Here is a 25,211-nt window from a genome sequence, read left to right as displayed (position 1 = left end):
GATGACAGACAAAGGACTGCACTGGATTTGTGCGTGCATGCGTTTGACAGACCGTGTGCCGATACGAGAGTGGATGATGTTTGCAGGTGTGGGTAGTATATGCATGCGTTGGCTCACTGGCAGCATGCGAACATCGCGGTGAGGAATTCAATGAGAAATCACGCAGGATGTAAAAAAAAAAAAAAAAAAAAAGGCAACAGAGCACGGTGTGCTGAATATAACTCCGAAAATGTGTAGATGTGTGATGCGTGGACGGCAAAAAAAACAAAAAAAAACATCAAAGGCGCCGTTCCAACATTTGAAGTAAATGAGTTTCAGATTGGCATGGGTCCATCTGGACACCAGGCCAGTCTTCTAAAAAAAAACCAAAAAAAAAAAAACAACATTGATCTTTCAGTAACAGCCTACTAAAGCAAACTGAGACGGAGACGAAGAGGGAAAAAAAAAGTCAGAGTGGAAAAATAAGCAGAGGAGACATGGTACATGAAAAAGAATCACACTCACAGTACTCACGGTGACTCTGAAAGGCGTAGCGGCGGTGGACGTGGGCTCCGTGGTGGGCGCGGCTTTGTCCGAGGACCCCGGCATACTGCGTCGGCGTCCGGTCCTCTCTGGAGGAGACTCTGCAAACGGAGAGAGGAACTGGTCTTTAAATTGTGGAAAATACACGTGGAAAAAAAGAAGCCCAAACTTCTTAACTAACTAACCGACGAACTAGCGTAGTGTGAAGACTGGAAACAACAGGAAAGAGCTCTGCCGGCTCTCGGTATAGATAAAATAGTGCAACCGTAATTAACACGCTGTATCTCATGCGCTCAGTCGTTGCCGAGTGTTAATTTGTGAATTTTATAGGCGCCGGACGGTGTATTTTTTGTGTGCGTTGTACAGCGCTAGGCTGCCTGTTTTGCCTCCACTTTAAGTCTTAATGGTAAGCTGGGCTAACTGCATGCCAGCCCTACCTTCAGTTTTACCATTAAGACATGACAGTAGTATTGATCTTTTTGTCTAACTCTCAGCAAGAAAACAATTCAGTGTATTTCCTAATATAATATTTCACCTCGCACTTTTTGTCCCACGCAGCAGATGTGTTGTTGTTAGGCTGTCAACACTGTCTGTGCGAGTTTCTTTCTGGCCTCCTGATTCTTCAAACGCACGAGGGGGGGAAACACACAAACTCCAAAAAGCAGATAAAACCTGGACAGAGCGTCAAACTGAGCTGCAACGCTGAAACACTGGCAGCATGATCGCAAAAAAATAAAATAAAAAAAACAATAAGGGTGTGGAGTTTGGAGTTGACTGGAGTGACCTGGGTTCAATTTGAAACTTAAGACACGTTCTGCAGAAAGGCGACGTGTCGATACGGGTGAAATTCTTTACATTTAAAACCTGACAAAATCAAATCTTTGCTTACATATTTTTTTTTTTTTTTGAAAGTATCCAGAAGCTTGCACACAACACTTCAAAGTAAAAAAAAAAAGTTGTGTGAGATTGTAAAAAAATGGTTTGTTGTCTAAAAATATTCTTTTCAATAATTAAAAGACGTCCTCACTGCATTACTGATTTTCCACCTTTTACCAGTTTACTGATCTTTTTTTTCATTTTTTTTTTTTTTCATCTTTGATGGGTGAGCTGTCTTCTGTGTGTCTTATTGTCTCTCTGAACCTGGACACAGGGAACGGTGTAATATCAGAGTTGTGGAGACAAAGACTGCTCATGTGAGCACAAGCAGCGAATCCGGACAAGACCGAGAGGAATGCGAGTGACGTCGCGGGTGCAAGTCTTCACGGATTTAACGCAAACATCTCAACAGTAAAAGTGTACGAATCCCGTGGGTGACTCGTGTTGATTAACCGCTGTAAGAAAAGATGCAACACTTGGGTCGAATCTTTCTACATTTGGACATGTATGGTCAATATACAACCTAAGCGTACCGACTTTTTTTTGTCTCACTTTTCCTTTTAAATGAAAAGACACATTTATGAATTTGCATCGACTTAATGGAGTTTATAGTGATCCGGTGCTGCCACGGCAACACCAAAACCTGAATGAAACGCAGTGTATGCGTGTCTAATGTGACATTTGTATTTAGAGCATCACTAACAAGCCACACACACACACACACACACACACACACACACAAGAACACACACTTGTGTTTGTGAGTGCTCTCCTTTCCATTAGCTCATCAAGCTGAGCTGTGCTAAATTAGCTGTCTGCCGCTTAACAGGCCGGTCGACTGTATTAGCGCTCACTGTAATTGAAGAACGAATGGATGAATAGCGCTTCCTGCTGCGCGGAGCACGGGCTCGCATCCCAGCCCACGCAATTCTCCGCCGAACGTAAACATAAACACAGTCTGCAACAACAAACAGAAGGAAAAACACAACATGTCGGGAGCGTGACGTCCTCTGCTGCAATTTTCAAATCTCCATAATTGAAAAGCAACTCTGAGCAGCGATCCGCCGCTCCGTGAAGGTAAGGAGGATTTGATTTGAGACTAGCTCGGGCTTAATATCACAGAGACATGTTAAGCTCAGAGATGTTCCAAGACATCAGCTTTGGACTCATTTAAAAGCACTTCATCGTTACACAGAAGGACGCACGACTCAGGAGGCGGCCGTGGGCGGCGGTCAAGTGTTAAGCCAAGTCTTAAGTCCTTGAAGGAGACTCCTGCTGTGTTCCACATGACTTACTTTTTGATTTGATTCGATTTCTTTTGCACAAATTAAAAACACAAAAGATTTTACAAAATACATACAAAAATTCAGTGCAGTGAAAGGAGAGACTAAAAAAAAACAAAAAAAAACCCAGTGGGCTTATTTGAAGCCTCCGCCCTATAATGTTAAAAGTTTACAGTAATAGAATATAAAACATTTTACATAATCCTAGTACATCCTGGTACTTTCGGCATCCTACGTTTAACACACTCTGTATTGTGACATACTAAAATCTTCTTTTTGGCACACTAAATGGAACGGTGGTACGGAAAATGATTGTAAATCCTGTCGGGAATCGATTGCTTTGGGGAAATATTCTCAAGCTCCGTCTCACCTCCTTATCGTAACAAATGTAAAGGCATTGAAATATCTGCTGCCATGACAACAAGTATATTTAATCCCTTTAAATCATTTGTGAGAAAATAAGGTTGATTAAGGTTACCACCGGCACTGACTGAATTAAGTCGGCAACGTGCGCTTTCTTCGCTCCGCTTCAGTAAATCTACCCCTCTAGTCTTCCTAATTCTGTAACGGAAATCTCCCCACTTGTGCACAGCTGGCTGATACAAGCGCTCAAAGGAAAGCTCACACGTTAAAAAAAAACACACACACACACACACACACACACACACACACACTAACACACGTCAGCAGGCTGCGGACTAATTGCTGTGTGAAATTGCGACGCGTGCTTCCACATGTTTTCAGCATCTGCGTGCCATGCAGCGCCGCGATTGCATGGACATTTTCTCCTGCTGTAAAGCGCTCCCGTGTCTGACTCGGACCACCTCCTCGCTGGCAGTAAACAGACACTCGCATCCAATAAAGCTCAAATTAAAACACAAATTCTAACCTGAACCCTGAAGAAACTCATGAAAGGCTGCCTGTTGTGGCTGCTCTCAGATTGGTAACGTGTCCCGTTTAAGACGGGTCGGCCGCAGTCGTTTGACCATTTAGGTGTCTGAAGGTGTGCGAGTGTGTGATCGGGATATGTGTGGATGTGTTTGTAAGGTCGATCGAAGGGGTCAGAGGGTCCACAGACAACAAGCTGCCGTGTCAAAATGTGAGTTATCCTTGACCTACGTAGTCTGAAGGCCTATTTTAACCCCATAACGTTCAGACGACCCACCTGATGGACATTTGACAAAACTTTATAGTGCTCATCAGTGTTACTGTAAATAGTTTGATGCATTCTCTTTTACATAAAGGACATTCATTTACACCGTATTACTTGTCATGTCTCCAAATCTCTCCAAATGACATTTACTTTGGAAACGCCTAGAGATGCCCTCAGAAAACCAAATGGAAAATACTAATTTTCTGTGGCATTATCAGATCTGATTCTGGACTAGGCCCGGCTTCATACTGTCATCCCATTGTGTGTTCCAGCTACAGCCCTCCTCAGGCATTTGTTTGCGAAAAAAAATTCTGACTGAATTAAAAATCTCCTACTTCAGTGTGTTCAAACTTCTATAACTCAGTGCTAGTAGCAGCTATAGCAGGGGTCTCCAACCTTTTTTTTTTTTTCCTCTGAGAGCTACTTTGAGAAGATGAGGCTTGTACTACAGACGGTTCAAGAAAAGAAAAGCTTTTAGTTTACTTTGCCTTGATGAGGCGTTTGGGGGGGGAATTTTACCGGAACATTAAGAGGTTTTCAACCTTCTCTTCAGTCAATGTCCTGTGAATCTCTTCTTATCCTTCACCTTTTCTTCCTGATCATGATCGTATCGCTCTTGTTCTCCTTCACCTTCCACCGTCTTCTCCCCCCGTGTGCTCTTAAATTAACCTTTTTGTCAAAACCTCTATCTCAGGATGTTTGTACTGTGTCGTCACTCTACCTTCCTGCCCTGAAATCGGTTTCTCATCTATCACCATCTCTTCGTTGCACATCGCCTCCATTTACTCTCTAACCATACACAATCTCAAATAACTCCTACCACCACTTCTCCACTCTCTATCACCGGCTACCGCAAATCGAGCCATCTCTCTATCTTGATTTCACCCTCCTCCAAGCCTACTCACAGTCAGTTAATGGGAGTACAAGTGCGAAACCTTCGGGGGTTTAAAACTGCACGGACCAGATGATAGGCACCATCACATTGTGTGTGCACAGAAGTGTTTGGGATGTGTGTCTTGGTCTGGCCAGCAGAGATAGGGGAAGTGTCGCCTGAGAGTGAATGCATGTCTTTGTAAACACTAAACAACAAGAGTTTTCACTTGACTTTCCACTTTTTGGGAAATATTCACCTCCTTGCTGAGTTATATATCTGTTTGATGTGAGGCTTAGACACTAGTGTAATATAATGTTCTTGTTAAAAGTGGGTATTTCTCAAGAGTTGAACTATAAGATGCTGCTGTTCAAGTTCAAGTTATTTCATTGTCATTCAGCGACATACAAGTACACAGCTGAACGAAATGTTGTTCCTCACAGTCCCAAAGTCTTAAAGATAAGAATAAAACAGAAGTCGGGAAAAGAGATAACGAAAACATGATGGAAACACCATTGACTGTATTTAAATGTGGATGCAGCTTCTGGGTTTTAAAAATGGGGCTGATGTGAAAGTCCCTAAGCTGCAATACCGCCGAGTGCCACTAGAGGTTGGCTCCAAAAAGTCAATACGGTTTTTTTTCACAAGTTATTTCAGTTTTGTTAGCTAAAGTCGCTCCTTCTTATTACTTTTCTAGCGGTCCATCTGAAAATAATCACGTCATTAATTCGAATATAAGCTTAAAAAATTAAAAAAAAAAAAAAAGTTTTTGGGGGGGGCGTGTCTGTTTGATTGACAGGCCTGCGGTGCAGTCAGGTTAAGGCTATCGATGGGCGGGACGTAGTATCGTTGGGTTTCCAATCAGATCGAATCAGATCCACCGGCTCCAAACTGCTCCGAACTGGCAAGATGGCGATGGCTAATAATTAAATTCGAGGCCTCGTTACGGCCGTTCACAAACCAATGGATGACGTCTCTGTTGGTTTCTGCTTTAGACACATACAAAATTGAAAATGTCAGAAATGACAGGTAACGATATATACATAAAAAAAAAAAAAGTACAAATAAAAGATGACACTATTACAAGCATCAACAGAGCTGTATCTGTGGACGGTGTGACTGCTGGTATTTAAAGGGAAGGAATTGTGATGTAAAAACAAACCTGAAATTTTAATCTCATTTAGAGCAAATTCATATCTGACTAACTATGCTGTCTTCTTTCCTTTCTTACTACTTCCTTCCTGCCATTAACATTCACTAATATAGGTCAGACTGCATATTTCCTTTGCATTTCCCAACCAGGCGTGCTCCATCCAGCGACCAGTGCCAGCTAACCTCCCCTTCCTCTCAAGCCTGACTAACACCAGGATATCCCAACTTGTAAATAAACCCGACGGTGGGATTCAAGGATTCTCCGATTTAACTGTGATGTTTGATACTCCTGTGCATGTTGATATTAAGGCGAGACAAACAGAATGAACATAGTAAAGGCTGATTCATGGGCGCAGATAAACTGCCCGCCGTGCTGTGCGAGGTGGTAATGTGGCATGAACACTGTCAGACTGATAGCATCGAGTTAATCATCTAAAGGGGGGAAAAAAATAAAAATAAATGGGAATGGTGACGACTGCTTTGCATAATGACTTACTTTTGGCTGCTCCGTAGCGCTGCGCTTGTACACTGTAATGATAATAACAACGGCTGACTTCTTAAACACACGTTGCTCTTTTGCCTGGAGTGATGTGTTTTATGATCTTTTATCACTCACGGCGTTGGCTGCGCTAAGTGGCTCCGTGATGGAAGACCAAATTCACGGAGGTTGCTGTGAGCAAGATGTTGTTGTACACAGGGTTTTTAATCTGCCCGCGAACGATAGCGACTTTATAAAAGAACATCCGGTATCTACACTCTGCTTGGTGCTGGTAATCATCCTGCTGAACCGGGGTGGTTGACTTTTTGTCTTGTTGTCAGATAAAGAACAAAAAGAGTCCCTCTGTGCCTCTGGAAACTATGACATGTACATTGTTTGCGGCCGTTTCTGAGAGTAAATGTCGCTTACGTACAAGATAACCGACAGAGGCATGAAAATATTTCTGTCGTTGGGTCTCTTAGCTAAATCACAGCATTATTAATCTCAGTCAGCGTTGACAAAAATAGCGCCTTCTTAGCTACCTGTAGTTTTCTTGCAAACAGAGTTTATGTTTACTGTTTGACAAAAGAGTACTGTGTGTATTTTTGATAGACAATAAACACACTGAGTGAACTAAAACATTTTTCAGTCTAATTTGTCCAACGTGCATTGTTTTTGTCTCTTTGTTCCAAGCGGCAACCAACAGCGACGCCCTCCTCGCCATCTTGCTGGTTCGGAGCGGTCTGGAAATTTACTGACTTTGTATTTCATAAGAGAAGTTGAATGGTAGTCTATGGAGCCATAAGCTTTTTGGAGCCAGCCCCTAGTGTCCCTCGGTGGTATTGCAGTTTAAGGCACTTCCCCCGCATCGGCCTCATTTTTCAGACCAGGACGCTACGTCCACTTTTAAATACAGTATATGGTTTACTCGCTGGCGCTGTTCTTCTTCCCTGCTTCTCCTGAAGCAATATTTTTTTTTGTAAAATTACCTCCACCAGCTGTCAATCAGCGAAATAGCACATAACTGGCAAATCCTCCAGATCACTACGAGAGGTCTAAAACTCCACTGGGTCCCTTCAACTCGCAACTATCCAATGTGTTTATATAATACTGGAAGTCCTTAAATATTAACTGATGCATTAACTCATTTGTTTGGCAACTCCGGGGAAGCAGAAAGAAAGCTGAATGAAAGGGCAACAAGTTGGCAAACAGTTCCTTCCTAACACATCCTGCAGATGAAAGAGCAGCAGTAGGATTTTTTTTGGGGACCTTCGTTTTGGTCTCCATCAACTCCGAATGGAAATATCGGGCTCTTTGACGACTAATTACTCCACTAAGTTCACCAGCCAGAAGCCAATTTTGTCTATCTCTAGTTTGGTCATAACCACTGTAAGGCTTTTAAGGGCTTCTTTGCATCAAACGGCTTCCTGTTGTGGTGACAGTAAACCCAAACAGTAACGTTGAAACGTGCTATAAAAGTTCTGTAGCGCTTGAGGAACATGCAGAGTGGGTGAAAATTGAGCAAGCATGAATATTAAAATATGTCTCATAGCCAATTGAAATTGTGTATTTGGAACGAGGTGGAAAATAATCCAACTTGTGCTCAGAAGGTTTTTGAGCGCCGGATTCCTGTAATCAACAGCAGCATGTGTCTGCATTTCAAGAAGCCTCTACCCTCAGGACTGAAAAATAGCCTTCCGCTGAGACTACAGCCTTCTTGTGTTATGACAGGAGGGAAAAGCAGAAGAGAATTCACACACACACACACACACACACACACACACACACACACACACACACACACACACACACACACACACACACACACACACACACACACACACACACACACACACACACACACACACACACAGACGTACATCTAGACACATTCGCTTTGGGCTGACGACATGTGCAAGGAGAAATCACAGGCTGTCAGGCTGTGTTTACCGTGTGTTTTCTCTACCTGGATGACTATCTCCTCTCCGTCCACGCTGCCTTCTCATCCCGCTTCCCTCACAAATACAACGCTTTTCTGCTTTTCTCCTCGACTACAAGACAACTAGAAATCGGTTTGACTGGCAGAAAGTGGTGCTAAAAAAAAAAAAAAAAAATCTGCGGAATATCAACAGCGAAATAATGTCAATCACAAAGGAATCGGTTTTAATACATTTCGTCAGAAGGTACAATCTCTGTGTGACTCCCAGCTGAGGAGTGATTTGTGTAATGGGGGGGTTCTCAGCGGAGGCCCACCCAGGCACACACTGTACCACAAGGCACAGCTTTGAATTGTCAAGCTTTATGACTTGGGTTTTGAAACATGTGTTGGTGTCTTTGAGAGAGAGACAGTGAAGGGAGGGAGAGTGTTTCCTTCTCTCTCTCTGTGTGTGTGTGTGTGTGTGTGTGTGTGTGTGTGTGTGTGTGTGTGTGTGTGTGTGTGTGTGTGTGTGTGTGTGTGTGTGTGTGTGTGTGTGTGTGTGTGTGTGTGTGTGTGTGTGTGTACACAGGGACTCTAATGTGCCAACACTGCGCTGCGAGGACAGCGCTGGACTTTTGACCTCCGAGATGGCGTATTTACTCGGTGCAGAGATGATGGGGTGATAAAGAGGTGCTGCTCCGTCTCCTTAGAGTCACTCTGTGGACACGAGGGAATAAAAAGAGACTTATTTCAGCCTACAAAAACCTGCCAGTGCAGACGCAGTCAACAGTTACTTAACTCTGAGCGAACGCCGAGCCCCGACTCCTCGTCGGCTGATAACACAGAGATCACAGCAGCGGGAGTTGAATGCTAGAATTCAGTGTTTACACCCCAAAATGGAATACGAAACCAGTCCATTAGGCCCGCGTAACACAGTCAACCAACAAACAGCGTAAAAGTACAGAAAGAGGAAGCGGCACGGCTCCCCACAGCGCAAAGAACAAGAACTCTACATTCAAATGATATACAGAGAAAAGGCTTCTGCTTTGTGTTTAGTTTGGCACATGCATGCCTTTGTGTGCACTCTGTTATGGGAAGGCAGAGGAGGAGGAGGAGGAGGAGGAGGAGGAGGAAGAGAAGGAGGAGGAGGAGGAGAAGTGGGGCGCAGAAGGAAGTTTGTGTTTGTGCAGAAGGCGACGCAGCAGCAGCATTCCTGCAACTGCCGACCGAGATCTGCACTAACTGCAATAACATCCACTGGCACTGGCAGACAACACAGATATGGAAGCAAATGCCACACGCTGACACGGTGTCAGCCGATAACATTATCTAATGACACAGTGCGTCAGCCCTTTGAAATATGTTCCTCCAAAAAAAAATACAGACGGCAGGTTGTAGCTACTCTACTCATTCCTGTCTCTTTTTTGAGGTCCGATCCTATGGATTTTGAAAGCTGCTACGGATGCACTGCCCGGATCCTCTTGTTTTTGGTTGAATATTGTTGTATTATATCCAGACCCGAGAATGCCAGCCGTGTAAAACAGAATATCAGTAACAACACATTTCCATTTTCTGACCTTCTATTGTCATATAAGTGCAAAAACAGCATGCTTAGCTGCACATACAGGAAGTTTGTCAGGAAGTTTTAGCGTCAGTTATGGCAATAATCTTCTATGACGCTGCAGCTTTTTCTCCAGAACTATTTCCCCTGGCTCTGGTTTGAAATCTGAGTTGATATCTATGGATTAAGGGAGGGAGGGGGGGGGGATTAGCCTGCACCTGTCCCCCTGTTATTGGACTCTTTCGGGTGCTCAGAAACACTGCGTCATCTGGCCCATCTCCACGATTCACTTGGCAGAGGGGAAAAAAGCGGGGTAGAGAAGGACACGGACTTCAGAAGCCAGATCAGAAAGTATTAGCGGGTTAAACGTCGAGATGATACGGAGAAGTTGTGGCGGTTTCACTGCAGGTCTCTGTTTTCTATGATCGCAAAGGCTAATTGATCACATTATCACTTTTCATCTTTTAGCACAGAACCGGTAAAGGCTTTTACTCCGAGTTTATCTGCTGTTTTATCTCATACAGGCTACTCTCCAGCCCCTTGGCCTGATTTTAATTAAAAATCAAGTCCAAATGATCAAACAATTAGTTTGCCTATGTTGATTAAGGAAGACCCTGTTTTACTAAAACGTGACCTTAATCTCAAAGAGGATGCTCAGGAGCAAACTGCAAAAACAGATCAAAAGGGCGTTTAGAGAAAACAGGAAAAGGATTCCTTCGGCAATAAGGTTAAAGTCTGAACCTGCCAATTATTGGCTCTGATACTCAATTTTTCTTTTCATCACGTTCATATTTAAAGTAAAGTAACACTTTGGAGCTCTTATTATGATCACAGACTTTTTTTTTTTTTCCAGCCTTCCTGTGTTGAGGTGAAAACATGACTAATGCATCGGAAACTGAGTCAGCGATTGTTGTTGGTGGTTAGATCATGTTTCCCATCTATCAGCCACAGTTCTGCCTTAACTTCCCCCCCCAGCACGCACACACGCACACACACACACACACACACACACACACACACACACACACACACACACACACACACACACACACACACACACACACTCACTCACTCACTCACTCACTCACACTCAAAAAGACACATTTAGAGGAAAAAACCATAAACAGACTGATAAAAACTAAACATGATGCAGTTGCCAGATCAAAAGTGGCTCTTTGAAATGGCCCATTGAGACTATGATTAGGAGCAATAACTGTCAGTGGTAATGCATTATTGAGTTGTTATTGAGTAGTTCAAACACTTTCTTGCAAGCTATTTGGCAGTAACCTTTTCTATTCCGTCATAATGTTTCATGTCCACGCGATCCACACAATACATCCTATTATAATCCAACCTGGCAACCCGAAACACGCTGCAAGGGGCGTGTGCGCAGTTTCTCTGCGCAGGCAGGTGGGAAATCTGAATGCTGAATAAATTATCAAACAAAACAAAAAAACCCGCGGAAGAACAAACAGAGTCCCGTATGAAAGCTAGCTACGGAGAAGACGACGTTGTATTGCTACTGAAAAGTAGATGTTAAAAGTTCTTTAGGACGGAGGCACCGTGTTTTGGGTTTTTGTTGTTCAGAACTTAAGGTAGCTCGTTTGTTTTAATGACATGAACGCAAACAAGCGGAGAAACGCGAAGTTACGACGTGTATGAGATTTAAATGCGAAGTTGCATCGCTTCAGGAATGTTTGTGATGTGGCATTTCATTTTAATAGTTGCTGACAAACATCTGTTTTAGTTTTGTAAACAAATACAATTTCGAAATGACAATTTCAATGCTGTACATGTGCAGGTTGGTGTTTGTGATGGTCGCTTCCTGAGAGAGCGGGGAGAATTGCGGATTTTCACGGAGCGTGAAGGCACCACGAGGGCCGCTGTGGAGGAGCCTCTGGAGATGATCACGCACCGATTCTCTTACCTGGATTGCAGGTAAACTGGAACAGAAAGGTAAGGTGCTCTTAACTGCACTGAAACCACGAAACTGCCCGGAAAACAATGTCTTGATTTTTTTTAATTTTTTTTTAACTGAGCCAAACTTCTCCAGGAAAAAAAAAAAAAAACAGACGGTGAAATAAAAATAGGGACTAAATGCTCAGATATTAAAACCACTCGGGTTGGAAAACACACTGAACTTCTTTTTTTTTTTTTTTTTTCTGCTTGAATAAGAGCTCTGAATTGAAAGGGACTCATTTAAGTATGTTTTATTTCAAAGCTTCAATATGTGTATAGCCAATCGAAGGGAAAGTGGATTTTGCTTAGTTTTTTTGTGTTAGGATATATTTATTCTGTCCATTTCCACAAAGCTCCTTTAAGATGCTGGTATATACCCTTCAACAAGTAGCTACATGTTGCTGTGTTGTTGCTGTTGGGTTAATTACAGCTGGGTCCTACGTCTGTCAGTGTTTGTGTATTTAAAAGGGAGAAAACAATTAGGAACAGTTTTCTTCACCTTTCATGCACTTGCATTCCTAAAGCTTATCTGGATGGAGATATTTTTGCTGGAGTTATCATCCTCCCTTACAGACTTAAGATAGTGGTATGTAGTCCATAACAAGTAGTATGCTGTTGCTGTTTTGATCGTGGTCGGTGCTCTCGGCGGAACAATCACGGAGCAGTTGGGTCCGACATCTGTCCATGTAAGGGACAAAAAAAATGTGGACATTTTTTTTTTTTTCTTCCATTCACTTACAACCTGAAGCTTACGTCTAGTACTGATCTCTTCATATCTAAACTGGACTTCATTATTATCCTACTGTTGGACTGTACTTGTTCTATGATTATATTGATCTGTGAGCTGTATCTTTCTGCACTTACTGTTGCTACCAAACTTCCTCTTCACTTTTGCTGCCTCTTCCTGTTTTTTTATTTATTTTTATTCTTCTTCTTGTTTGTCTTTTAAAAAAGACTGCTACCATTGTTGATGTGGACCCACACATCCCGCTGAGAGACTGAATGTGATGTTGCTGAGCTATAGCGCACACCGACTTGTAAATATAAACCTGACCCGACTCGTCCTCCCAGCTGCGGCTGCTCGCCTCATTCTCCAACATTTCATTTCATTTTGATGTTTTCATCTCTGTAAGACACGTTTTGGTGCAGAGGGTTGCAGCTGTTTTAAAGGAATAGTTTTGACAAAATGTGCTTGTTCACATTCTTGCTCGGAGTGAGACGAGAGGGTTGACGCTGCTGTTGTTTCTGTCCGTTTAACCTTTATCTTGTTAGCTTAGCCCCGCGTGGAGACTAGAGTCGGCAGGAAACGGCTAGACTGGCTCTTCCAAAGCTCGGTAACATACACGTGTACCTGCTATTGTTTAATCTACCCAAATTCTTGTCATCGATGTGAGGTTGCTAGGAAACTAGTGGAGACACCGTGACGTTACTGTGCTGTATAACTCTTTGCAAGAGGGCGGAAAAGAAATCCATTCCTTTAGGATTAAATTGCTAGATATACAAATAGGTTAAGAAAAGGATAATGGTTAAAGACGTTAAAGCTGAAGTTAAAGTACAACACTGAGATACCTTGGAAGAAAAGAAATGAATGTGATCCTTAAGGGCAGTGAGACAAGCGTGTCTGATATAACACGGTTGCCAGGTGGTGTTTAGATAATGATGTGCCAGCTTTTAAATCAAAATATGGGTCTGTAAGAATAGACTGATATTCATGGAGGAATATTTTTAGCCAGAGGAGAAAAAAAAAAAAAAAAACATTTGGGTGATAAACCTACAGGCGGAAAACACATAAACTTTCCACAAACACTGTTAAGGGCAGTCTAATATCTAAGTTTGAAATTTGATATATATCCAAGTAAGAAATCTGCCCAACATAAGATAAGAAATCAGAGACAGAATCTTAACTTTCTGCTTTTTCAGAGGCCTAAATCTTCCACCAATATGTTTCTCTGAAGAAACGGAAAAGTTTACCCGAACTACTCGTGAGCAAACTTCATGGAAAGTTCTGTACGGTTTCAAGTTTTCATGTTCTATACAAAGGCTCCGACACTGTAGATACAAAAGAGACAAATGAGGACTTCTGCTATGGAAAATGACACCGCTCCAATCACGGGACAATTAACAACAGTTTTTGATTGCATCAAGAGCCTCAAAACATAAAGCATAACAACAGCTCGGACGATATCGCTCTCTGTCCCTCCGTCATTCTCCCTCTGAGGTGAGCGGTCAATTTACACGTAAATGGCGGATTTTCTCTGAATGCTTGTGAGATGCAGGTAGGACAGGTTGGAGAACATGTTCGCCATGTGCGGCGTGGTTTTGTGTGCTTAAGCGAAATATTCAAACTGTCACAATTGATTGACAAAAAGCATCCTTTAGGATTTATGACAGAAACAGCGTGTTCGACTTCCCACACTGAGTGACTGTCCAAGTCTATAGATGTTTATAGCCTATTATGGTCACCTCTTTCTCTGCGGTCCTACAGGCCTTTTCATCAAAGAACAGTTTCCTTTTTTATTTTTAGGCTGGAAATTAAACTTTAGATTATTGCATCGTCAGCGACAAATCATTTACTTCCTTAAACGTTCAGTGGAGATATTAAACACGGAGTAATGTGTATTTTAGATTAAGTAAATTTGAAGGCATAGAGAAGGACACAGTGTGATGTTTATGACTTGTATTGCAAGTGATATTTCTAATCCTGTAATTTGATAGTGATCTGTTTTGTCCACAACGGAGCGCTTTGTTTTTTTTAAAATGTTTTTTTATTGTTGTATGCTGAGGAAAAAAAAAACACGAGCCACAGATGGTACCACCGAAGTTCAGTAAATTCAGGAATACTAATGCTACTTTGCTGCGTTGGAGTTTGAGTTTGGAACGAACAAAGTATCCTCTTTTTGTTTTCCACAGCTGCCGTCAATACGAGCAAATATTCGACTGAACGTTACCGATTACCACAATTAGAGATTGAAAAAAAAAACTTGATTATTTATCGCGTTATGAAACTCCCATGAAAGACTCAGATAAAATGACATTAGACGTCAAACATGCTTTAAATAAGAACATGCTCAAAGCTTCATTAAAAACTAATGTCACAGTCGACTTGGTCTTGAGTAAGATGGATATCGCAGAAGGAACAAAGAGTTTGCCCCCCCCCCCCCCCCCCCCCCCCCCCCCCCCCCCCCCCCCCCCCCCCCCCCCCCCCCCCCCCCCCCCCCCCCCCCCCCCCCCCCCCCCCCCCCCCCCCCCCCCCCGAGTAAGTTCTCTCTTTGGCCAGAAGAGCTCTAAAACATCTGCCTGATGGGAGTCGGTCAAAGGAGTGGCGAAGAGGGTGTGAAGGCTCCCTACTGACGGACGCTGCCTTTTTTTTTCGCCTGCTTGTGATTTTGGCTGTATGTTTGATGCTTCTTGTGCCTTTTTTTTTTTTTTTTTTTTTTTTGTTTAATGTTTTTTTTTTTTTTTGCTTTCCACTGTGAGGAAGTTGTACCAGGGTGCAGCGTTGAACGTGAAGTGTGATTGCAGCGTTTAATGTGAACACGGTCACTTGATAAGCTGCAATACCAGTCAGTACTCAAAAAGGTTGGTTCCTGAGGTCCGATATCCAGCTCTATTTACTTCTACAAACTTAAGCTAGCTGAGCTTGATGCCTTGATCTTGCTGAATTTGTGAATGTGTCATTCCCTACTTGCCTGCATACTCGAGTGAGGTGCATAACGCGCAGGCTTGCACATGTGCGAGAGCTTGTGGCGTGGGCCTTGATGGAAAAAAAAAAAACGTGATGAGATCAGGGAGACAAGCATAAACTGATTTTTTTTTTTTTTTTTTTTGAAAAGCCTGAAAAAGCCTTTGCATTTTTCAACAAAAACGTCTTTCAACAAGACCAAAAATGCGCTCCTGCCTTGGAGTTGCATCGGCAGGAAAATGTCACCAACCCTGGCAGAGAACAGGAAGCAGATCCAAAGTGGTGTGTGGAGGGTGAACCTAACTGATATAACATTTTCCATTCATGCGCACACACGCATGCTGAAAAAACAATAACACATGAGCTCACGCGACCGTCTGATCTGTGCCAGTGACAGTGTGTTCATCACGAGGGGCTACAGTAACTTCCTCAAGATAAACTCACGGACCTGTTCATGACTTTAGTATGAACGAAAATACGCTTTTCATAACGCGCCGCTGGGCTCCTCATATGAGACACATTTCAGCAATATCGCATCATCTCGCCTCGGGCAAACCGAACTGTTTACTGGAGAGAAGTTTCTTTTTCTCCGCCGCAAATCTCATTTCAATGAATTAGACGCAAAATACAATGTGGATGTAATTTCATATCGCAATGTGGATATGTATGGTAATGTAGTCATTGTGGGGGGGGGGGGGAGTGGAGAACCCAGATGGGAATGTTTTTGGCTAATCCAGAGATAACTGACAAAACAAAAGTACTTCATATTGTAGTAAAAATAGCTACAGGCACTAAGCAGTTGGCTTTTCAGCCTTCAGTGTAAATACACGCGCCAAAGAAAGCAGGTTACTCTCACATTTATATTGTAAAATAATGCTAGTATCATGTAATAAAGAGACCTTCTGTATTCGAGGTTGGAAGCAGAAATCAAAATCCTGATTTCACCTGGAGAAAATCTTTTTCTTAGCCATTTGCTTTCTTAAAAAATGTCAAACTGCTTTCGTTTTGTCTCTTGTGTTTTCACGTTTAGTAGCTATAGTCGCCGTTGTGTTGCCTTTCGGCTGTTTGGCGCTGGGCAGGTGACGTACAGCGGGTGAGAACAGCTCCCCGCCGACACGACGAGAACAGTGACAGTGAACTAAAACTCTCGACGTTTTGGGCCCCTAAAACCAAAACAATGAGCTGAAAGACGCTAAAAGAGGCTCTAAAGCTTTGCAGATGTGATGAGAACTGCAGAGTTTGGTGATGAAGAAATGCGTTTCACAAACAAGTAGTCACTACTCCCTACTATTGATATGAAAATATTCATTATTTGTAGCTCCTTTAAGTATTGTTGAAGTAAAATTAAAGAGGGACGCCAAATAGCTGAAGAATCCTGTTACCACAGCTGAGCATTTGGCTTTTTTTTTCTTCTTTTTTTTTTTTAACTTGCGATATGTCAGTACCAGGTCACAGTGCGTGGAAACAGCCACCTCGTTTATTCTGTTTAATTTGATTATTTTTCAGCATATGATTTGCATGTTTCCTGCTCGACCTTTGTAGCCAAATGATAGCAATACATAACATGTTGGATGGTGAACGAATTCCGACTTCTGCTTTATTAAAACAGACGAAACAACTCTGAAATATTGCTTACCTGTTAAATAAAGTATTACTTTTTATGAAACTAATATCGATAACAACTGCTAGAATATCCACGTGTAATCTAACGTAACTTTTTCTCAAAACTTTTCTCTAAATTCAGCGGCGCAAAATAACGCAACTCCTGTTAACTATTTAATCCTTGCTACTGCAAAATTCAGAAAGCGCAGCGCTCTTGAGAGCTGCTGGTGTTACTCTCCTCCATCTGGATCCAACCTGTCTGTGGCTGTGTGACACTTTGTTAACGTGCAGCCAGTGTGTAAAAGTTTGTTTTGTGAGCGCAGCTTGTACTTAGCCACAAAGATCAAGGCGTCAGTGTGTTTGCACGTGTGTCTTTGTACCGCAGCTCCAATGCATTTGTGCGCTCTTTAAAGAAGTGGATGATAGAAGAGGGGAGACTTCAAAGCAGCTCTTTCATCAGCTGGAGTGAAGACATACGAACCGGGCACCTACACATTCTGTTTGTCTATTTCACTCTCACAAACCCCACGCAGTCGTACTGCACTTTTTTTTCTTTTTTTTTTTAACAAGAAAAACACCAAAGTTTCAGCGACAGTGAGAGAAAGTGAGTGTGATGTTTTCCTCAGCTATTTTTTTTTTTTTTTTTTTTTCTCCAGAAGGTTTGCATCATATCCGCAGCAACAGATATGCAACAGCCTTCTTTTAAATATCCAGGTTGGCATGTTACAGCAGCTCACTTTAAAAAAAAAAAAAAAAAAAATCAATCAATCAATAGGCTGAAGACTTCTGAGACAGGCTTCTTCTGTTCTCTCAATTCAAGTGAGTTTAGCAAGAGCCTCGAGGGCAGACTTATCACTATAACCTTGTAGTTCAAACGCTGCCGCCAGCAGTGAGCTCAGCAGTGCGGAGAGGCAGAAAAGCAGCAAAGTGAAAAAACGCGTTGCTTACGGACACTGAAAAAAGAAGTAGTGGCGCAGTGCAGAAAACTAACTGACTGACTAACTAACTAACTCACTCACTTAAAGACTTTCTTTGTTGCTATGAACGAAAATACTCAGAGTGGAATTCAAGTTAACACCCAACTGCGAGCTTTCAAGTGTTGATGGTGCGGATAGTGACGACGGGCTGTCATCTCTCTCTTCGGGGGAAAAAAAAAACAAAAAAAACACACCTACGACACCAGCGTGTTGCCGAGGGCTTCTAAAAATACTTTTACATGTTGCTCTGACAAATATAAACTTGCTAATAAGAATCAGAGAAACACAGATGCTGTCATCGTGATTATTGGCCTGGCAGTGAGTCTGAGTTTCATCCAAACAGCTTCAGTGCATCGTAGAAACAGATCTACTAGACTGTACTTGCGTCCTGTGGTTTAAACGAAGCTAAAGCTGCTGCGTGATGACTTTCTATTTTTTTTCTTTCTTAATTTCTTTCTTTTTTTTTTTTTTTTTTAGCAGTAGTTGTAGTATTTATTACCCCTGCTGGCTGACGGCCTGGTGCGGCTGCGGGAACGGCTCCGCTGACGCTGCAGTCGGGATTTGCCCAGGAATCTGTAGTAGTACGAGGGTCTCCCAGATCCCTTCCTAGTAATCCCAGCCATGGTGCTAGTTCCCAACAACAACAACAACAAAAAAATAGAAAATATCCCGGCAGCACCGCAAACAAGTCCTCTTTTACGTGGTATCAGTGCAGATAAACTTCAGGCGAAGTTCTCACGGAGTCCAGCTTTATCTCAAACTTCAATTAAGAGTCCTCTTAAGTCCTCGTGGGTTGCGTTGGGATCAAATCCACTCCACCGTGAGACCATTTCCCATTGGAGAGGGTTAGAACATGGAAGCATCAAACATCCACTGCTGTTCAGTACTCGTGTCCTGTCACACAAGCTCAGACAACTTGCTCCGGCTCTGAACACTCCCCCTCAGAGTTTCCCACAGTGAGATCCCAGAGGCATGATGTCCGGAATACTGCGTGAGTGTGTATCCTGAATGACAGGAAAGCTGTTCCTGTTTCCCAGTGCAAGAGTGCACCGAAGGAATTTAATTGACAGACAGAAAGCCGATCGCTCAGTTTCACAAAGCAGTCGAGGCGACTCTTGTAAAACCACTTATAAACACTTAAAAGCCTCTGTCTTTACCTCCCGTGACTCTGCGTGAGTGCGTGTGAGAGAACACTGAGGGAGAGCATGCTACGTGGTTGAGAACAACAGGGGAAAAGTTTGGGAAGCCCAGAAAACATGTAGAGATAAGGGACTTCGGTGGAACGGAGTTAACGAGGCAGCTATCAGATTACAGCACGTTTTACTTCCGCCCCCCCATCAAACAAACTAATCTGCGATGGACTCCCAGACACGACAACATCTGGGGCGGCAAACAAGTCTGACTTCTAAAAATGTCGCCATCAGTGAGTTTTTAGCGGCTCCCGATCCAATCCTCGTCTTTTCTCCTGGTTTTACAATTCAGCCACTTTCATTTGTCTCCCGAGGCAAGAAGGGCATGGCTGGGAGTGACATCCTATCAGAAGCAGATGTAAATAGGCTGTAAAAAAAAAAAGAGTGTTAAACAGCCAACCGCAGCGTGCAGTGAGGAAGAGGGCCAGGAAGGGCAGACCGTGGTCCACAACGAAATACAATGGCACAGACGCACACACTTTTTGTGTGAACATTTATTTTATTTTCGTTGGACTACGCCAAAAAAAAAACTGGAACTTAAAAGATGACCGCATACTTAAACAATCTTAACCAACAGCTGGGCACACCAAACAACCGCGTGTACAGCTATTTACTTTTGGACAAATATTATAAATGTCTTTTTCTGACCTCCCCCCCAAAAGCAGCATGATTTGACTAAATTGAATCACCATGCAGATCAGTTGTTTTGCACTTCAGCGTCACAAGCGCCTTTGAAATCGCTTAGCACTTGGTAAGTTAAGGACAGAAAGTTTTGGTTGCGGTTGTGTTGAAGAGCGAGGACTGAAACATTTCGGCGGACGTGACGGTTTTAAGGCACAGCGAGTGCAGTGTGCAGGCTAACGGCTGACTGGCGGGGAACTGTGGCGAGAGCGACGGAGCGGCAGTGTGGCTGCTATCAGGGTGGACGGAGACCCGCGTGCTGATTGGAGCAGAGCTGGGTGAGCATAAACTGTGAAAGTTAGCTCTACACTTATAATGGGATCCGCATTTTCGCCGACAATAATAAAGTATGGAGTCCCAGCGGGGCAGATTTCCTGAATTTTGCGTGGATGCATTTTGCTGAGTGGAGCGGTCACCATCGAACGGCCCCTTCGAGAGCTCTTAAGTGTAGAGATGGGCATTTTAGGCGAAAATACTATTACACATTTGCTTGGAACTATTTCAGGTGTGATAAATGTACAGGTATACTTACTTTTCCCACGTGACAGATCTTTTTTTATTTAACTCATGAAAATTTTAACATAAAGCCCATCTTATGTCATTTGTTTAACTGTATCATCTTTCTCTTTCGGCACTGTTTCCAACGGGATCAGGTGTTTGCTTGTTCAGATAAGATGAAATGTAACAATCTCGATGGGATGTACTTATTTTCTCATGTGACTATATATATGTGTATAATTAAAAAAACTACAAGTGAATTAAAGCGAATACTCATAAATGACAACTCCACCCAGTGACGACAGCCGCGAGATGCAGCTGAGGTGCAGTGCAACGTTTCAATTTGTCGTAATAAAACAGAACTGAACGCGAAGACGCCGCTGAATACAAACGGAGACCTATAAAACGGTCATAAATATGCATGGTGATCGCTAACAACAGCCCGAGAAAGAAGCTCCGATCCAACCTCGTTGTAATCAACGCGTCCCGAGGATCCCGCGATGAATGAATTCATCTGTTGATTGTACCTAATCAAGGTCTTCCTCTCCTGCTTTCTTATACTCACCCTCTGCGGTTTCTGTCCCTCCTTCACCGGCTGCTCTATTGTTCGCTCTGATGCCGCTTGTTGCTAGTGGGAGCGGTGGGGACCATAACGCTCCACGCTGCGAGGAGTTTTTGTCATTATTTCAGCCCATAAAGACGGACCGCAGCGGCGTGCGTGCGTGTCTGCACGTCGCCGACGCGGCCTCGGCTGTCCCACGGAGAGTATTTAGTCGGACCATTAGTAGGTACACATCACTCAAGTTTGAGCCAGAGCCTCGTGCTGTGAAGCAGAGGGAATGTAAAGCCTTCGGGCTTCTCACTGCTGCCAGCGGGCTCACGAAACACCCCGAAGACAGTGTTACACACGGTTTCTCTGAGAAAGCAGCGCTGTACACACAGGATGTCTACTTTCATATACCGAGTTTGTAAAGCCATATGAAATCTCATACGGCACACTGGCTGTTATTCACATGAGACAAATGTAAGGCCAGACCCCATTTTTCTAAATTGAAAGCAGACTGATTTATCTTGCCTAGCATAATAGTCGCTGTGGGAATAGCTACCTACAATGAGTTCTTGTTTGACAGGCCAGGAGTTTAGAAACAGGCAGATCAGAGAATCGGGGTCACGAAGAGTTCGTGTTCTGCTGGTGGGTTTCCTCTTGCTCGACGATGACAAACACACCAGTGAGAAGTGAAAGGGCAAATAAAAGGCGAAGGAAAAAAGTGAAGTCTTTTGGTTTAATGTGCTTGCCAGCTGCAAACTCGAGCAGTGCAAAGATGCGACTCAAACTTTATCACTGATTAACAAAATTACTTTCTAATGGTGGATAGTGGTCACATCAGAGGAATTTAAATAGTCTGCGGATGAAAAATAGGACCAACAAGAGCAAAATGCTCCTTTTTTTTAATGTTATTGTCGAGAGTAACACAGCTTAAAATATTATCCAGCCCGAGATCATCTTGGGATTACGGGGGAACCAGGAGGGCTCAGCTGCCTCAGGAGAGCTCTGAGCTTCCCCTGAAGCAAGATTTCTGCCGGATGTTTGCTGGTCAGTGCGTCTGTCTTTATCTGTTTTCAATAAGGCTTGTGTATCACTTCAAAATGTTCCATACCTGGACTTTAATAATGCCGATTACACTGCACTGCACTACACATTACAGTCCAAACCTCGAGTATTCATGCAGTTTAGAGGGGGAGAGTGTAATCTTGGTTATTTTCTGGACTCTACAATTTGCATTTCATGATAAATGTGTCATGTTGACTCTATAGATGAGCATAAGACCAGAACCATCACGTGGAAGCCAGACATTTAGAAAATAGCGTTTGCAGGTAAACGTATGCGAAGCCTTTTCTGTTCCTCTGTATGACCAAAACACCTGCGACTCAATAACAAGGGCCTGATGTGAGACGGTGTAGGAGGCTAAATGATTCTATTTACTCAAACACAATAACAATCCTTTAGACAACAGAGGACAGCATGTTTGCTGCTGCTGGCTTTTTGAGACCATGAAAGAAACCTGAGGAGAGAAAACAACCAGCCGCCACATCAGTAATCAGTCGTAAAAGGAAATAATATCTTACCTGTTGAGCACACCAGAGAGGGGAAGGTTCGGACCCGCATGGCAGCAAACGGGAAAGAAAAAAGAAAAGTACAAGTTAGACCAGCTGGAACTAAAAAGTATTGTTTCATTATTTCCCTGTAGTTTGCGTTTAGGCCTGCAGTTTTATTAGCAGTGCATGGTAAGCCTAAACGCACAATGTAAGTTGGAAGATGGTGCTGTAACACTGGTATTTTATATCTATTGCTTCCATGTTAGCGTATTTAGATGCAGTTAATTCTACTATAAGATAATTAGATTATTTTAACACATGCTCAGTGTTGCAGTAGTTTTAATCACAAAAATCTCAACAATCTCATACACCAATCAGTCGTAACATTAAAACCACTGACAGGTGAAGCATGAACTATAGTACAAAAGCTCAGCAAAGATCCTCCCTTCTTTAGGATTTGAGAGACATTCTGATTTATTTTAATGGTCATTTTGGAGACTTATTTGTGAGGCGATTGAACTGCACTGTGCTATTCTGACAAAACAAAACACAAGGACACCTCTCAGATGTATTGCTGCGAATGAATAAGTCCTAAAACCCAGAAAGTCACTGAGTGATGCTTTTTTTACGCTCTAAAACCTTGCTGCTCTGAAAATGGAACTAATTCCGCGTTCGGAGTAAACAAAAAGACAAAGAGAGGCATATTGATTCTTAACACAGCTCACTCTCTATTGTCTCCACATGGATAGTGGGTCTCACACAGAGAGTGGCACATCCAGGGTGTTACACCTGAAATATAGCCTGCCATTAGACCAAAATCACCTCAGAGGGAGTTACAGGGATGAGACGGCTCTGAAATAATAGGCCACACCGGCAATGTGCTAAGGAATCATAGAGAGGAATCTTATTCATCTGGAAATGGCAAAACAGATTAGTATGGGTTACAAGCAGTGGCAAAGCCAAAATTGATACCTACCGCTGCTTGGAAGAGACAACCTGACTTTATTACAAATAATAACGTCACCACTGATTTGGTGTAAAAAGAAACAGCCTCTTGTCAGACAGAAAAAAAAAAAAATGTAAGCAGTGTTTTATTTTTGTCCCACCGAATAAAAATGAGCAGAAAACAAAATTGCTTGCGTAGAGTGATAAATTGTTCAAAATCTAAAGATGCTGAATTTACTACAAAGTAAGATAAAGAAAAAGAGAATCTCATCTTCAAAATAACAAGCCGTAACTGAGCATGAAGTTGACCGATCATCAAAATAGTTGCAGAGTCTTTTCTATTGTATTTCTGCTGTCAGGTTCAGATATAAATGCGCAAGCTATTCATAATGACTTATGTCTTATAACACAATGATAGACTAAATACATTATACGAAGTGTATCCTTAGCTCAAGGGCAGATCAAACCTGCATCAATACTGACCCCTTCTGGAAGAAATGGGAATGTACAATTGAGCACAGTGACTGCACTTTGTGATGTCACTCTAAACTGGCCTGGAGCTGCTTGATGGCCTTAACAGATGCACACACAGAACACGTAGTGGGAACTGGATCACCGTAACAGAGGCAGTAATTACTGAAACATGTTGCACCAAAATGTGAGACACTAAAACGCCATATAAAATCCAAATGACTACAACTGCTGCGAGTGTGTATTTAATCCAACATAGCTTTCTTGTTGAGGTTGGACTTTGGTGACACAGCAACACGGGTTATCACACTGTTTCATACTAGATTCATGTGATCCATATCATGCTGTCAAACTGCCCATTCTAACACTGTCTAATCTATTTCAAACTGAAGTGACGTTCAAGGAGTTCACAAATACATAGAATGAAAAACATCTCTAAATTTGCCCAAAATAAAATGTCAGTTTCACACAACATGCACATGGGATATTTGCTTAAACACACACTTAAAAAAAAAAAGGTGCATAATTATGAACAATTGTTAAGAAACCAGGCTTAGTTTTGTTATATAAAGATAAATGATTGTAAGATAAATGAAAGTTCTACATTTGTATTCAATAACAAAGAATCATTTTTTTTAGGGAAATTTTGCATGACACCGATGATAAAAATTTTTTTTTTCATTTTTTGTTTTGTGGCTTTTCAATATCTCAAAATGTTCACTCTTTTGGTCAAATAGAGTTAATATGAGAAGTGATGAACCAGCTCTCCCTTCCTTTTTTTTATATATATTTACTCTCACTTAATCTGTTCTATTATGAAAGCTTGAGTGTCAAAAAAGGATAGATTCTATTGACTCACTCTTATCCACTCTAACATTTTTTTAATTACTCATCCGACTTTTAAATACAATATTGCAGTATGATTAATTATTTAAACCAAGAAGTGTGATGTGATTCTTTTTTTTTTTTCAAGTAGCAAAACTAAAACAGTATAATTTGCCAATAAGTGCATGCTCAATATTAAATATCATTCTGTCACATGGTCCGTTCTACATGGTCACAACTATGAAGTGAAACAAACAAGGCAGTCAAAGAGACACATCTGTGTATACTATAGTCTTAACTATCGTGACCATAGTCAAGACCCTAAATACTTTAGCTTGTGGCTATTGCTTTAAACCAGTATTTGTTTTGGGCGGCCCTAAGCCAAGAATGCAAAATAGTGTCGGGGGAAACTTGTTTTGGTGGAACTTTTGTGAGAGGCAAGAAAAAAAGGATCTAAATCTTAATCAAAA

The 25,211-nt window shown here is 42.3% G+C and overlaps 1 protein-coding gene across 6 annotated transcripts in view; it reads right to left on the bottom strand.

Annotated features, from left to right (window-relative positions):
• dab2ipb (DAB2 interacting protein b) overlaps positions 1-25,211 on the bottom strand; it is a 162,040-nt gene that overhangs the window by 86,762 nt on the left and 50,067 nt on the right. For 3 of the 6 annotated variants that reach the window (XM_069700800.1, XM_069700805.1, XM_069700806.1), the window contains one exon: positions 505-623. In XM_069700800.1, the coding sequence (XP_069556901.1) occupies positions 505-623 (119 nt within the window). Of the gene's footprint in view, positions 1-504; positions 624-18,533; positions 19,187-25,211 lie in introns of those variants that run through there. The other 3 variants (XM_069700803.1, XM_069700804.1, XM_069700801.1) reach the window with 3 other exon arrangements.

This window comes from Brachyistius frenatus, unplaced genomic scaffold (genome assembly GCF_029030835.1).
Source record: "Brachyistius frenatus isolate BFR_SWC_R1_liver_20210118 unplaced genomic scaffold, ASM2903083v1 Contig_35, whole genome shotgun sequence".
Classification (NCBI taxonomy): Eukaryota; Metazoa; Chordata; class Actinopteri; family Embiotocidae; genus Brachyistius; species Brachyistius frenatus.
The sequence above is the reverse complement of the archived record's forward strand: the minus strand, read 5'-3'. Positions and strand labels throughout refer to the sequence as shown.